The 14,757-nt window shown below is 33.6% G+C and overlaps 2 protein-coding genes across 3 annotated transcripts; one reads left to right on the top strand and one right to left on the bottom strand.

Annotated features, from left to right (window-relative positions):
* The first annotated feature begins 979 nt into the window (after positions 1-979).
* LOC146912778 (UDP-arabinopyranose mutase 1) lies at positions 980-4,790 on the top strand. The gene is made up of 4 exons (XM_085722250.1): positions 980-1,598; positions 2,347-2,597; positions 3,661-3,829; positions 4,155-4,790. The coding sequence occupies exons 1-4, from the start codon at positions 1,287-1,289 to the stop codon at positions 4,464-4,466; spliced, it is 1,044 nt and encodes a 347-aa protein (XP_085578376.1). The 5' UTR covers positions 980-1,286; the 3' UTR covers positions 4,467-4,790.
* Positions 4,791-7,534: 2,744 nt separating this feature from the next.
* On the bottom strand, positions 7,535-13,732 carry LOC146912777 (tRNA (guanine(26)-N(2))-dimethyltransferase). Of its 2 annotated transcripts, XM_085722261.1 has the most exons (13): positions 13,471-13,732; positions 12,446-12,787; positions 12,138-12,225; positions 11,626-11,747; positions 11,219-11,358; positions 11,056-11,128; positions 10,412-10,500; positions 10,189-10,294; positions 9,448-9,660; positions 8,783-8,977; positions 8,261-8,338; positions 7,874-8,075; positions 7,535-7,736 (listed from the first exon to the last, which is right to left on the bottom strand). In XM_085722261.1, exons 1-13 carry the CDS (start codon positions 13,564-13,566, stop codon positions 7,732-7,734), a joined length of 1,749 nt encoding a protein of 582 aa, XP_085578387.1. In that variant the 5' UTR covers positions 13,567-13,732; the 3' UTR covers positions 7,535-7,731. The 2 variants fall into 2 exon arrangements, with proteins under 2 accessions (XP_085578387.1, XP_085578386.1); XM_085722260.1 differs by having other exon boundaries at positions 7,535-8,075.
* Between the last annotated feature and the right edge of the window lie 1,025 nt (positions 13,733-14,757).

Genomic DNA, 14,757 nt, shown 5'->3' with positions numbered 1-14,757 from the left:
GGCACTTTTCTTTTGTGCCTGGTCTTTGTAACAGATTTTGGATGCTTCACCACTTTAGCACATCTTGTGCGGGGTGAAGTTCTCCTCTTTTGAGCAATATATTCCATTTTGATTTGTTCAAAAAAATTTGGATTTCAATGGACTTACATCATTAGGTTTTAAAGGATTTTAAAAGATTTTATGGATTTATAAGATTTCAAAAGATTTTATGAATTTTAAGGACTCATTAAAAAGAAATGATTACAACACACTCTCTATCATAATATTTTTAATACATACACTTATTTTTTATTTTATTTTTATGAGAGATAGAGAGAGGGGGAAGAGAGGAGGGAGAGAAGGGAGAAAGGAGAGGAGAGAGAGGGAGAAGAGAGAGAGATGCAGAGAGAAGGGGGAGAGAGAAGGAAGGGAGAAAAGAGAGGAGAGAGAGAAGGGAGAAGAGAGAGAGACGAAGAGAGAAGGGAGGAGAGAGAGAGAGAGAGAGAGAGAGAGAGAGAGAGAGAGAGAGAGAGAGAGGAGGAGAGAGAAGGAAGAAGGGATAAGAAAGAGACAGTAAACTTTTAAAGAAAAACAATCCCAAGAAATCTAATGTCTTCATGAAAGACTTTTTCTTGTTAAAATTTCATTAGAAAATCCATCAAAATCTAATTTATTAAACAATCCTTTGAAATTTGAATGATTTTGAATACCATGAGACTTTTTTTAAGTGATGAAAAGTCTTGATTGAATACCTCAAGACTTTTTTAAAATGACAAAGAATCTTGATTGAATATCACAAGACTTTTTTTAAATTGCAAAGAGTCTTAATTAAATACCACAAGACTTTTTCATAATTAAAAAGTCTTTTAAAATCCCTTAGAATCCTAATCCAATACATCCCCCTAATATTACTCTTAACATTAATGCAAATGAAACAGGATACAAAAACAAACAAAAAAATTAATGCAAATGAAACATGAACCTACGACGTTACTTCTTTGTTTCTTGGTGTAGCTATAACTGAAAAATTGGTCTCTCTCTTCCATCCACAAAGGTTACCAAATCTCACGGCAACACCACACAACCTTTGAACAAGTCTTAGTTACCTTAAACATTCAGAAAACTTTATAATTAACCCCACACTAGTGCCGATTTCTTAGGCATTTTCACATGTAACACCACTATTCTCACCCCCTTATATTTCTTCACACACTCCCCTCTTTTTCCTTTCATAAACAAACTCTCTTTCTCTCTAAATTTCTCATTCATCACTTTCACAAATACTTTTCTCTCGCTTTATTGCAACAATGGCTTCATCTTCACCTCCATTGAAAGATCAACTTGACATTGTGATTCCTACCATAAGGAACCTTGATTTCTTGGAAATGTGGAGGCCATATTTTGAACCTTATCATTTGATCATTGTTCAAGATGGTGACCCTTCAAAAACTATTAAGGTTCCACCTGGTTTTGATTATGAACTTTATAATAGGAATGATATTAATAAGCTTCTTGGTCCTAGGGCTTCTTGCATTTCATTCAAGGACTCTGCATGTCGTTGCTTTGGTTACATGGTTTCTAAGAAGAAATACATCTTCACTATTGATGATGATTGCTTTGTAAGTTTTTTTAAATCACTTTTTGCTTCTTTTTTTGAATAAATTTTTTCTTTCTTTATTTAGAGTGATTTTGTTTTGTACAATGTTTATGGAGAGATCTTGATATGATTTCTTCACATTTATGGTTCCATATTTCATGGCCTCATTGTGATGATTTTATTTGCATTTTCTACTTTAGCTTTTTAATATTGGATATTGCGTTCCGGATCACGGTTTTAAATTGCGGTTGTGGTTACACTGCACGCCTTTACATTAGGGTAAAATGCAGGCAAATGTGGTCGTATATGTGGTTGCGAACGGGAATTCGGAATAATAATTGTGTTTTATGTGTCAATACGGTTAGCCTTTTTCTTTTTGTGTAACTTATAATTGTATTGGTTCAGTTATGGATGTATGAGATCCTTGTTTGTTTTAATTTATTATTATTTGTATGTAACAATCCTCTTCAAGGAGATATTTTGGTATTCTATAACATTAGATTTGGAAGTTTTTTTAGTATCGTTATAACACTTCGATTGAAGGAGTGTTCTGCGTCTAACACACCGACACATGTGATTACATTCAATCGCTGGTTCTATTGAAGGAGTGTTCAGTGAGGCCCTCCTTAGTCGTTCCATTGGTTTTATTTTTTTTTGGCATCTGGTTTTATTGATTTTACTAATCATAGAATATTTTCATTTATAATGTATCTTATTATTGTTATTACTTTTGTGCATTCATTTTCTTATGTACTTTTTGTGTGGCTTAGGTTGCCAATGATCCATCTGGAAAACAAATCAATGCACTTGAGCAGCACATTAAGAACCTTTTGTGTCCATCAACTCCATTGTTTTTCAATACCCTTTATGATCCTTTTAGAGAAGGTGCTGATTTTGTTCGTGGATACCCTTTTAGTCTTCGTGAAGGTGTCCCAACAGCTATTTCTCATGGACTTTGGCTCAACATTCCAGATTATGATGCTCCTACTCAGCTTGTCAAGCCTCTTGAGAGGAACACTAGGTCTGTACTATGTAACATATACAATATATAGCACTACTGATGTTTTTTTACGGTTTTAAATAGCGGTCACGGTAACAATTTTAATTGTGTCATAATCTTTAATATGGAAAATACTTGTGTGGACCAGGGACCAAACTCCATTGTGTGGTCACAACCAAAGAAATGGGAGAGAAGAGAGAGAAGAGAGAAGAGAGAAGAGAGAGAAAATGGAAAAAGTAAAGAAAGAAAGAAAAAACTATATGTGTGACCAAACCCAATTGTGTGGTCCTGGTCCACACAAGTCTTTCTCCTTTAATATTGTAGAAGATCATAGTCATATATAGTTGATGTGACTTAAATTAATATTAAAAATTGTTATGTCGTGTCTCACATCGTAGTCTCAAATCTTTATTTATTTATTTTTTTCTTAGGAAATCTTTATTTACAACCTAGGTTATTACTCCCTCCGTCCCGGAATAACTAACCAATTTTCTAAAAAAAAGTGTCCCAAAATAACTGACTCATTTCAATTTTCAATACAACTTTCATCATTCTCAATACAATATAACACTAAATAATACTACTTTTATCATTCCCAATACAATATATTCCACTTTCCCCTTTATTTATGCACTTTTCTTAATCTGTGTGAAAAACCAAAGTAGGTCAATTATACCGGGACGGAGGGAGTAGTATATGAATTTTAATACTATATACTAACATTGTATAAAACAATTTACATGGACATCAAGTCATCCAACATTGAGATATTATGTATGTATGTTAGGAACACTCACAATCGGTGTCTGTTTCTAGTCAAGATCAGACAATTCAAATTTAAAGTTTGGTATCTTAAATTTTAAAACAATGTAACTAAAATTTGGATCATCTGATCTTAATTGAATGATTCAGATGTGGCTATACAATGCACACAATTTGAATCCAAGAAATAATAGTATAACATGATAGTGTAGTGAGATTTGATTAGACTTCTATTAAAAAAAAATACAATGTTGGTGCATGATATTTAAACTCTTGGAGTATATATAGTGTTTGATTTTGAGTATTTGTGTTGATGCATAAGGTATGTGGATACTGTTCTGACCATACCAAAAGGAACATTATTTCCAATGTGTGGAATGAACTTGGCATTTGATCGTGATCTGATTGGACCAGCTATGTATTTTGGTCTCATGGGAGATGGTCAGCCAATTGGACGTTATGATGACATGTGGGCTGGCTGGTGCTGCAAGGTTCTTTTCTTTCTTTTGCATGCCCTATTTTTATAATAATTCTACTCGAATCTACGTTGCACGGCCACTTCTGATTGAAGACATGTTCTGGTATCTGACACGTGTCATATCTGACACCGACACAACTCGACACTTATGATTACATTAAATTATGTCATTTTTTCAAAATTTTATCGGTATCGACGTGCTCGTGCCAGTATCGTGTCTAGTGTATGTGTCTGTGTTCGTGTTTCATAGATTCAAATCGATCTTATGGAAACATCTAATAGTTTATGAATTGTAGCACAAACAACTTAAGAATTATTGTTCATGATGAATTGGTCAGGTAATCTGTGATCATTTGGGACTTGGAATCAAGACTGGTCTCCCCTATATCTTTCATAGCAAAGCAAGTAACCCATTTGTGAACCTAAGGAAAGAGTACAAAGGCATATTCTGGCAGGAAGACATCATTCCATTTTTCCAAAATCTTGCTCTTCCAAAAGAATGCACAACTGTTCAAAAATGTTACATTGAAATGTCCAAACAAGTCAAGGAAAAACTTGGAAAGATTGATCCTTATTTTGACAAGCTTGCAGATGCTATGGTCACTTGGATTGAAGCTTGGGATCAACTTAACCCTGCTAAAAAAGCTTAACCCAATGAGAACTTCTAAACCAATCTTGGTTAATTACAAATACAGCCTTTGATCTTGAATTTGAATTTGAGTTATTTATATATATTTTGTACTTTATTGTCAAGTATTTTGTTTTTCATATTATTGTGACTTAGAATTTGCAGCATTGTTAGCTGAAATTCTAATTTCAAAACAATAAAGTACAATGATCTAGGTCATTGTTTACTTGTGATTTTTGTTTTATGATGAGTGCTAGAGATGATTATTGGACCTTATATCATTTTGGAAGCAATGTGTTTTTTATGTGAAGCATATGTTATTGGAAGAATATTAATGTTTTGTTCATTGTGTCCTTATTTATTTTTTAGCATAGACCAATAGTGTGACTGAATATATAAACTAATAGGTTTTCAGTCTTAACTTTTCTACTAATAAAAGTATTTTACTTTATATGCAAGCTTGAATTTACAAACATTAAAATATTTCATTAAAAAAGAATATTAAAATATTTGTAAACGCTCTTTAAACTGTAAGGTCTTCTCTACCTTAGATTGGACACCATCCCCTCACCCTAAATTTTTCTATCGGAGAAAATCAGACGAGCAACATTAGTCCATGACAACATTATTAACTTAACTTCACACTATCATGTCATGAAAAATTGGTCACATCAGCATTTTTAAACAAAAACACTCAAAAAAAAATTTTTTTATAGAAACTAAAAACATAAACAAATCCAATATATTTAAAAACCATATTTTTTTAATTTGTGACAAAACCTTGAATGAATTAATTGGGAATGGTGGAGTATTATAGAATCTGCACTTAAAATACCAATGTCCTTAATAAGATTTGGAACCTTGTGCATTCTTGCATTGATTGTCTTTGAAGAATGGTACTGCATCAGCAAGATCTAGCTAGCTGTGATTTTGGTTCAATTGGGTGGACACTATTGTTGTTGTCCTTTCAACTTTGCAGTTACTTGTGTCCTGTACTAAACTCTCTGAATGTATTGCAGAGGTAATAACTTTAACATTGGTCTGTGTGTCACACACTAGTTGTTTGCACTAGTGGTAATTACTAGTTCTTGTACCCTTGTCTGTTTTTTTGGGAGACATGAGTCACAGTCACTCAGCTTATTTGAATATTGCAATATGGTGTGTAAGTTATTTTACCCCTCACCGACACTAGTGGTGATTATTTTAGGGAACAAATTAGTAGTACTAGAAGCATACTACTTAAGGGAAAAAGTTCAGATAGTTTTACCTTTCTCTTTTTTTATGTTAATGGTTTTTTTAAAGAAGTTAAACTAGCTTATCCACATTGACATTAGAGAAAATCGGACCTGAGCCCTTGAAGAGTAGCATACAAGTCATATGAATTAGAGTTATGAATTGTTATCAATACAAACACAAATGTTGAACACAACATTGGCAATGATACTTTGTTTGACACAAATACTTGTATTAAGTTTTCAAGAATTCTATCTTTAGAGCTTCATTAAGGGCTCCTTCACCAAACAGAGAGATGTGCTTGCTAGTGACTCTGCGTCCCGCCCTTAGTTTTGGACCCTAGTTTCTTTTGGGATACGGTAGAAACCTCGCAACTTTATTTGCTCAGAAAGGGTAAATCTCGGTACATTTTGCATGAAAATGAAACTTGAATGATTAAACAATAAACATACCTTCAAAACGGGTTCCTTCACAAGTATGACACATTCGGTTTGATACCTTTAATCGGATTGGTTTTTACCTAAATTGAAAGGGAATCAAATGAATAGTGAGTACAAATGAAAATCAAAATTTGTGTGTTTTCAAGAATACCCTAGAATCACGAAATGAGAATGTGTAACTGAGTTATCGTTACACTATTGTTATCAATGTTGTCAAATGGAGGCTATAGCGTAGCGGAATTTGAACAAGTCGCTATTGTTTTGCACTACGAAGCAAAATTTGAAAAGATATTCATTTTCTGCAATCCGCAATTGACAAACATCGGTTGACATAGGGGGCAAATCATTACTTTTTTGCATACAAGTGCCCTTCTTCCCAAGAATATCAGAATACACACGAAACAATTCGATTGTACTGGAAAAAACAATGAACTAAGACAAACAAACCTTAAGCACATGAAACCTTACTAAAAGTGGATTCAGTTATAGCAAGCTTGTCAAGCACTAGAAAATGTTTAGCATCAAAAGTGGAGATAAAGGTAGCAAGTTGCAGTGTTCAGTTTAGTATCTTGAATCTATTTGAATTGTTCATAGGCGCATAAGTGCATAAGTGATTAAGGATTTTCAAATCTTGGAGGTAAATTCATTTTTAAAAATTGAGAAGCAGGTGATTTTTTTTGTTGTGTCAAGGGATCACGTGTTAAGAGCTTTCTTGGCTGTATCTTAAAATCCTTGTCTGTTTGGCTCTGGAGTAGTAGTAGATGATGTTCCTTGCATCATCTACGGTTTTCTGGTAGCTCATTAGTGGTTTGGAACAAGATCCTAAAGAGTCTTTTTTAATTCGATTCCCAGGCAAATTTTGACAACTTTTTCGAATGGTTATAGTGGTTATATTGGTGTTCGAAATTATATATGCCTTTAGGAGCTCTTTGGCATCCTTGTTGTTCTATTTGGTGTTATCAAGGGGTTATGTCCTCTAACAACATTCTTGTTGTTTTAGACATCTTTTTAGCATTTTCTTGTGATTTGAGATGTTCTTCCTTTATTTTAATAAAATCTTATTTTTTGCTTTTTCAGAAGAAAAAAAACATGGGTACCTAAAATCATTTTTCTCTATCATTCATTTATACACTTATTCGATACGTGTAAAATGATCAAATAACTCAATCATTTTAGGACCGAGTACTTATTCTTGTACCCTTGTATGTATTTTTGGGAGACATGAGTCACTCACCTTATTTTTCATACTACTATGGATTATTAACAACAGATAAGTGTGTGAAAATTGATATCAATAACAATGAGAAAATGATGTAATTAAATATAAACATGTATCGATGTTCGACACTGAAATATGAATAATTTTCTCATTATCAAATCTGAAAAAATGCATGTCAAAAGTTAAAACACAACTATATGAAACACCGAATCAAAATTGAATTAAAAAAGCAATTATTATTCAACACAATACAATTTCCAAATAACCAAAAAAAAAAAAAAACAGATTTAAATATCAAATTTGATGCTATGTGCCTTATTTTTGCCACAACAATTTACTTAAATTGTTTATTGAGCAACAAGGCACACATTATCTAGAAGATATCTTAGCTCAGCTCACTCTGCAAAATTTGATGAAAACAAATAAGCTTTCTTTAGAAACCAAAAAATGTAGAAATTCATGAAAAATTGACTTCAAGAATCTCATTTATGAGCTAAGATGTGGCATTATTATCTTCTTCGGTCTTTGGCTTCTTACTTTTAGGTTCTTCTTCATTATCTTGTTCATGGTTAAGAGCTTCATTAAGGGCAGCTTCACCTAACAGAGAGATGTGCTTGCTAGTGACTGTGCGTCCCGCCCTTAGTTTAGGACCCCAGTTTCTTTCGGGATTCGGTAGAAACCTCGCAACCTTCTTTGCTTGTGCCTTGCTAAGAGATGCTACAGCTCGAGCAAAATTAACCTGAAGAGGACATAGACAAGGAAAACTTTACTACGCAGGATCAGAGGCCCAGGGCCAAATGTCAAAACCCAACCAAAAAAAATTTAAAGCCATAAACTTTCCCGTTCAGTTTGGCTGCACGCAACCGAGAAGGGTAAATTGCCCTACATTTTGCATGAGAATAAAACTTGAATAGTTAAACATACCTGCAAAACAGGTTCCTTTGCAAGTATGATACTTCCGGGTTGATCTGCCGGCTGACCTTTAATAGGATGATTTTTTACCTAAAATGAAAGGGAATCGAATGAGTAGAGAGTAGAGATACCAAATGCAAATCAAATTTTGCGCCTTTCAAGAACACCCTAAGATTCACATGAGAATGTGTAACTTAGTTCTAGTTATAATGTTGTTATTAGTGTTGTCAAATAACAGCTAAAGCATAGCGTAACTTAAACAAATCGCTATTGTTCTGTAATAGCTATTTAATACGAAGTGTTGTCAAGTAGCTGCTATATAGCACTGTAGCGAATCAGAATTTGGAAAGAGTTTTTTTTTTCCTTCTGCAACCCGCAATTGACAACATAACTTGTTTTAAGGGACAGAGCATTACTTTTTTCCATACGAGTGCGCCCCGTCTCGAGAATACCAGAATACACACCAGAACCGACAGTGAACTAAGACAAACAAACAAGCCTTAAACACTAGAAAGCAAGAGTGTAATCCCTTACCCAGCAGCGCATTATGTCCCAAATAACATTCATCGGTGCGTCTGTCTTAAGCCCTATTGCACAAACATGAGTTCTAGAGATACGATATCCAGCATTAATCACAGCAGATCGGAAGATAACTGCGGATGGAGATGTGCATTTAAGGGTTGAAGAAAGGTTGTGCAGACTTAAAAATAGAGGAACATCTGGCAACTCCTGCAAAAATAAAATACAATCATTGAAAATATTAGAAGATTTGATTCCCAATATGTTGTAACATGAAGAAATGTGATAGGTATATTAGCTGAATGAATTAGAGTTAGACAGAAGCTAGAATAATTAGAAGATACGGCATGATGTCTAAATATGGAGGTAGAGCGATACATATCTTATCACTTGAGAGAGAATTGGTGTGTTTGGACCAATGTTTAAGAAACCAAACCGGACGGTTCAACGAATTAAACCATGAACTGACACTATCTATGGTTCAGTTATTTGAACGGCTTAACCGCGGTTGTCTCCATTTGAGTAATTTTTAAGTAGTTGAATCATGACCTGGAGGTCTCTTCAATTTGATGTCTGGTTTGATTTTTAAAACATTGGTTTGGAACACATAAATATACCATATAGCAGATATGTGTTATGTGAATTGTTCTAAAAAATAGGCCCAGCAAAAACACACATACCTCTGATATTGTATTCAATATAGCGGATATGTGTTCGTAAGCAGGATAGCTGGATTTCATACGGTTCACATCTTCTATAATAGAAGCTACCCATTCTTGATCATGGATAGGGGCGGACCATATAGGGCCACCCATAATGAACTTTCTCCCACAATCAGTGCATTCTTGAGGAACAGCAGGACCGTATCCAGGCAAATGCCTGACACTAGTATTCTGAAAAGAAAAGAAAGAAGTTAAAATGAAAATAAGGTCGCCACTTAAGACATCAATGATAGTATAGTCGATCAAAATAAAGCGACACTTGAACATAGTATGGCCCTGTTCGAACAAACAACTAAATTAAGCGATTATCACATAAGTTCTGATGTATAAGCTATTTATATAGCAAAAGATAAAATGAAGTCGAACTATTTTTATAAATTTTATAAGTTGTTTTCATAAGCTGTCTTGAAGAGTTTATAGAAACAGGCTGAAAACAGCTTTCGGACACATCATAAGTTCTCCCAAACAGTCTCTCCGGTGCTTATGCAGTAGATAAGCTCATCCAAATAGACCCTAAGGGCATGTTAGAACAACATACTTACAATAGGCACACAAGGAGAATGTAGAATATAGTGGATCAGAATAGGTTATTTTGTCTTCCAATTGGGTTATTGTTTTTACAAATAAAAACAAACATGAATTTCAATGTACTTAGGTGTCGAATACGATACCAATAACAGACTAGAACATGATACATACCTTGGAAATGGTCCTCCCCAGGGGTTGAAGGTGGAAAGAATCGCAACCAGTGCACTGATAGAGATATGAAAGCTTCAAAGGAGTTTCTTTCATAGCACTTGCGGAACTGCAATCAAGTATTTAATCTTTCAGTTAGAAACAAAATTATATGGTGTCATTTGATAAAGATCGCACTAACAAAATATTTGCTAAAAGACATGACTGCAAAACTAAGAGGACTTACGTGTATATGCGCACAAAAACACGAAGATAGAAGTCCTTTTGGAAAGATAGAACAGGAACAATATACCGCTTGTATCGGTTAGCATGACTCTGCATAATGTTAAGAACAAATATCATAAGTATGTTAAAAAACTTATGGATATTCATTAGATCTAAAATTCTAAATAACAAATTAAGCAGCAACTCTCTTGGAACTTCTATATATCTTAATTTCTTATGTAGGGGGTATAAGGCCCATTTGTTTTGGTTGGTGGATTAAATATCACAACAATATAAGAACAAATATCTACCTTCACTTATATGGAACTTTTTGCTTTCAAAAAATTATATGATATAAAATTACAACATACAATGAGATACAAAAACAAAATGCAACAAATCTACATTCTACATTTGTGATGTGTAGTGTAGGGAAAGGAACTTCTGATGTTCGCATTTCTAACATTCTCTCAAGTGCTGATAATTGACTTGACTTTCGTGGTAATCCAAAGAACATAACAAAATAACACTTCATAATTTTAAAATACTAGTGTAACTATATGCTACGCTTAATTTTAAAAACATGCTACACTTCAAATAGTCTGTAACAAACGGAATCCAATTAAGCTATTACTGATTTCATTATAAAGCGCTTCAGATATATACCTCAATGGAAGCAAGAACGATCCTCAAGGCCATTTCATGGATATATTTCCCTCTCGTCGGGTATGATCCATATCTAATGTAAAACTCAGTTGTTAGAAAACAAGTTCATGAACCAAACAATTGTGCAAAGAAAGTTCATAGCTAATAAGAGTATTAACATTACTTTGAATAGCAGACCTCCCCATTTGAACCGCAGAGTACAGCCATATCTGTTGCAGTGCACATCAGTATACCTCCATCAGCAACAGATTGAACTGCCGAATCGAGAAACACAGAAGGCGAACCATATGGATCAAGATCAACCTGGAAAACAGACAAATGTTAACACCATGAAAAGTGTATTTACCTTATGTTAAAAGCAGGTTTGTCAATCGCAGTACAAATAGCAGTTTATTCAAATTTTGCTATGCTATAGTGCTATAGTGCCGCTATTTGACAATACTTTTGTACTAAATAGCACATTGCATAAACAGTGATTTATTCAAATTCCGCTATGCTATAGTGCCTTTATTTAACAAAATTGATCAAAAGATGAATAAAAGTGCATAATAATCGCAAGCATCGACTTACCACATCAAACTTTTTAGGGTTTTCTAGCATATACACACGAGCATCAGCAAGATGAGACTCCACTTTAGAAACTGCAACCGAACCATTGAATTTAATGTTCCTTCTGCAAGCTTCAACAGATGCTGCAAGAAGCAAAAAATTAAGGGTAAGCATGCAGATGCATAAGCTTAATAATCAAAGAAGAAGCACTTATCTCAAACAAAAGTAGCAACTATAAGTGCCCAAATAGCAAACCAACCACTAAGGGCCAGACGTTGGTTTTATAAAAAATAAAATAAAAAAGGTGATTTGAACATTCAATAATTTAGAGATCATTTTTAGAGATTGTTATGAAAAGCATAAATTATTGTGTTTGTTTACCATAATGAAAACAACTTTTTTTATAAGCTGTAACAAACAGATGAAAACTCCTAAAAGTGAATATTTTTTAAATAAAAACTTGTAATAACCAGGCCCTTAAAACCATGGAATAAAATTCAAAGATTATGTAAACTCATGAACCGGTTAAGCACCTGGATCGTTGTCCAGAGCAACAACCTGACCAATCCCTTCTATTTCACGAGCATATCTGAGAGCCCTTAAACCAGAAGCAGACAAGGCCTATATGCAGACAAATAAAAGAGCAGTTATACACATGACTCTAGTTACAGATTCAACTTGTAGAGAGGGCAATAAAGTTAAAATACACAACTCTAGTTTCAGATTCAACTTGTATAGACAGCTAATAAGTTAAATCAGGTATCGAATTAAAAATAGTGATGGTCATGCTTGAATAACATAAATAAGTTATATAAAGGACGTCTAAAGGGGCAAACAGAACCTCAAGAACCCTCGGTGGCTCCAGCTCTGCCGGTCTTTTTCCTTCCGAATCATCAACTTGCTCTTCATCAGCACCACATTCTTCATCGATCTTTGCTGAACCTTCCATTGTAGTGCATGATTCTCCAGGAGATGCCTCTTCCACCAACTCACATTTTCCATTTGACTTATGATCTTCTGGTGGAGTTTTGTTATCAACTTCCTCCACAGCCATTTCAGAAGAATCATTTTCAGATGCTTTCTTTGCCCCTTTTGCTTTCTTCGACAAATATTCTTCATGCTCTTGCTTCCTTTTCGATATAAATGCCCTCAAAACAGCAATGGACAAATCCCTGTTATTAACCTGAAAATCACAAAACCAAAATGAATATAGGTTCAATCTACACTAAACAAAAGTTGATTTCTTCTCATTTCACACCAAAAACAGTTATAATAAACAGAGGAATTACATAGAAACACAACAAATATAAGCGCATGTTTGTATTGAAAAGTGATTTTGGCAAAAACTATACTTTGGAGCTGTGACAAAATCACATTGCCACCCTGATTTGGTCAAATTCAAAGTCATTACAAACATATCCTAAGTGGAAAGTGATTGTATATAATAAAACCTAACCACAAAACTACTTAATAATCCAATTAACATTCAAAATCACCAATAAATCCACAATCATTTCACAAAAGTTCCAAAATCAGCATCATCCCATATTCAAGTTTCAATTTTGTTCACAAACCACCATTTTTTCACCATAAATCAAACATTGGATTAAAAATAATTAAAATTCAATTAGGGTTTTTCATCAAAACCATGATTTCAAAGCCAAATTACCAAAATCAGCACCACCCCATTACTCCAGTTTCAATTTTGTCCAAAACCCATCATTTCTTTCACCATAAACCAAACATCAGACACTAAAAATCTAAACTTTCAATTAGGGTTTTTCATCAAAACCCTGATTTCAAATTTCAAATCCAATTATAATTATAACAAAAAGGGATAAAAAAACAAACTTTATAATTAATTACCTGAGCTTTATTGAAAAAGACTTTATTTTTCTTACTCATAAGAATTTCAGCTTCACCTTCCTTAATAACTGTAAAATCATCCAAATTGGTAGCCATTGTTTTGCTTATATATTGCAAAAACAAATCCTGGGTTTGTTCAATTTTCTTCTTCTCTTCTTCTGTGCAGTTAGAAGAAGTACACAAAGATTTGAAAATGGAAAATGGGTTTGTAGCACGAACTAGGTTCAGTTGCAGTTTTAGAGTACGAGATTCTACAGCAACCAACAACATAAGAAAGAAACCGTTTTTATATAGTACATGGGTTTTAAATATCTAAATTGAAAACCCTACTTAGAATTTTTAACATTTTTCTCATTTGTAAAAAAAAAAAAAAATTATCATTCGATTAAACTTTAGATTACTATTTACCTCTTGGTCTTGGTCTTGGTCAAACTTAGATTATCAGATACTCTTTTTTTTTTTTTTTTGGAATAATACATCATACACCCTCCGGTCACTATTATAAGCAAAAATCTATATTTTAGGTTCATTCAATAAATGATGTATGTGGTCTACATTAAAGACCATATACATCATTTATGGAATGAACCTAAAATATGAATTTTTGCTTATAATAGTGACCGGAGGGTGTATATATGGTTAAGATATAGAAAACTTTGTTGACCTAATCATAATTGATTGCCCCTCAATTCAAATTGTTGAATCAATTTTGTATTCTTTTTAATTTTTTTGAGGTCTAAGTTTAAGTAAATTGAGTCATTTTATTCAGGAATGTAATTATGTTTGGTGTGTGTGCGAATTTAGTATATGATTTGAATACATGAGAGTGAGATTCTTACATGTGATTTGACAATAAAACAATATAATTAGCATGACCTCCATTGAAATGATTTATGTATGTCATAAAGTTGTATTGCCATGACGAGATCTTAGTTGATGTTGCATAGAATAGGTTGTGCGTCGAATAATCAATGACGATTGACGCTCTGGGAGCAAGGTTGAGGATGAAGCTTGCGAGAGATCCTGTCGTTGAGTTCTTGTATTTAGGAATGGTATTATTTTGTGTGTGCGCGCGAATTTATTATATGATTTGAATACATGAGAGTAAGATTCTTACATGTGATTTGACAATAAAACAATATAATTAACACAACCTCCATTGAAATGGTTTGTGTATGTCATAAAGTTGTATTACCATGACGAGATCTTAGTTGATGTTGCATAGAATAGGTTGTGCATGAAGTAAGCAATGCCGATTGACGCTCTGCGGGCAAAGTTGGGGATGAA

This window comes from Medicago sativa, chromosome 6 (assembly GCF_051527215.1).
Source record: "Medicago sativa cultivar Bolivia chromosome 6, Bolivia_mono, whole genome shotgun sequence".
Lineage (NCBI taxonomy): Eukaryota > Viridiplantae > Streptophyta > Magnoliopsida > Fabales > Fabaceae > Medicago > Medicago sativa.
Note: the sequence above shows the minus strand (reverse complement) of the source record. Positions and strands in the feature narration are given on the sequence as shown.

Coding starts and splice junctions, on each gene's coding strand:
- LOC146912777 (XM_085722260.1), bottom strand. CDS start 13,566: ATGGCTACCAATTTGGATGATTTTACAGTTATTAAGGAAGGTGAAGCT. Junction 12,226..12,445: donor AGCCACCGAGGGTTCTTGAG/GTTCTGTTTGCC, acceptor GTCTGCATATAG/GCCTTGTCTGCTTCTGGTTT. Junction 10,295..10,411: donor GTTTTTGTGCGCATATACAC/GTAAGTCCTCTT, acceptor ACTTGATTGCAG/TTCCGCAAGTGCTATGAAAG.
- LOC146912778 (XM_085722250.1), top strand. CDS start 1,287: ATGGCTTCATCTTCACCTCCATTGAAAGATCAACTTGACATTGTGATT. Junction 2,598..3,660: donor CCTCTTGAGAGGAACACTAG/GTCTGTACTATG, acceptor TTGATGCATAAG/GTATGTGGATACTGTTCTGA. Junction 3,830..4,154: donor GGGCTGGCTGGTGCTGCAAG/GTTCTTTTCTTT, acceptor TGAATTGGTCAG/GTAATCTGTGATCATTTGGG.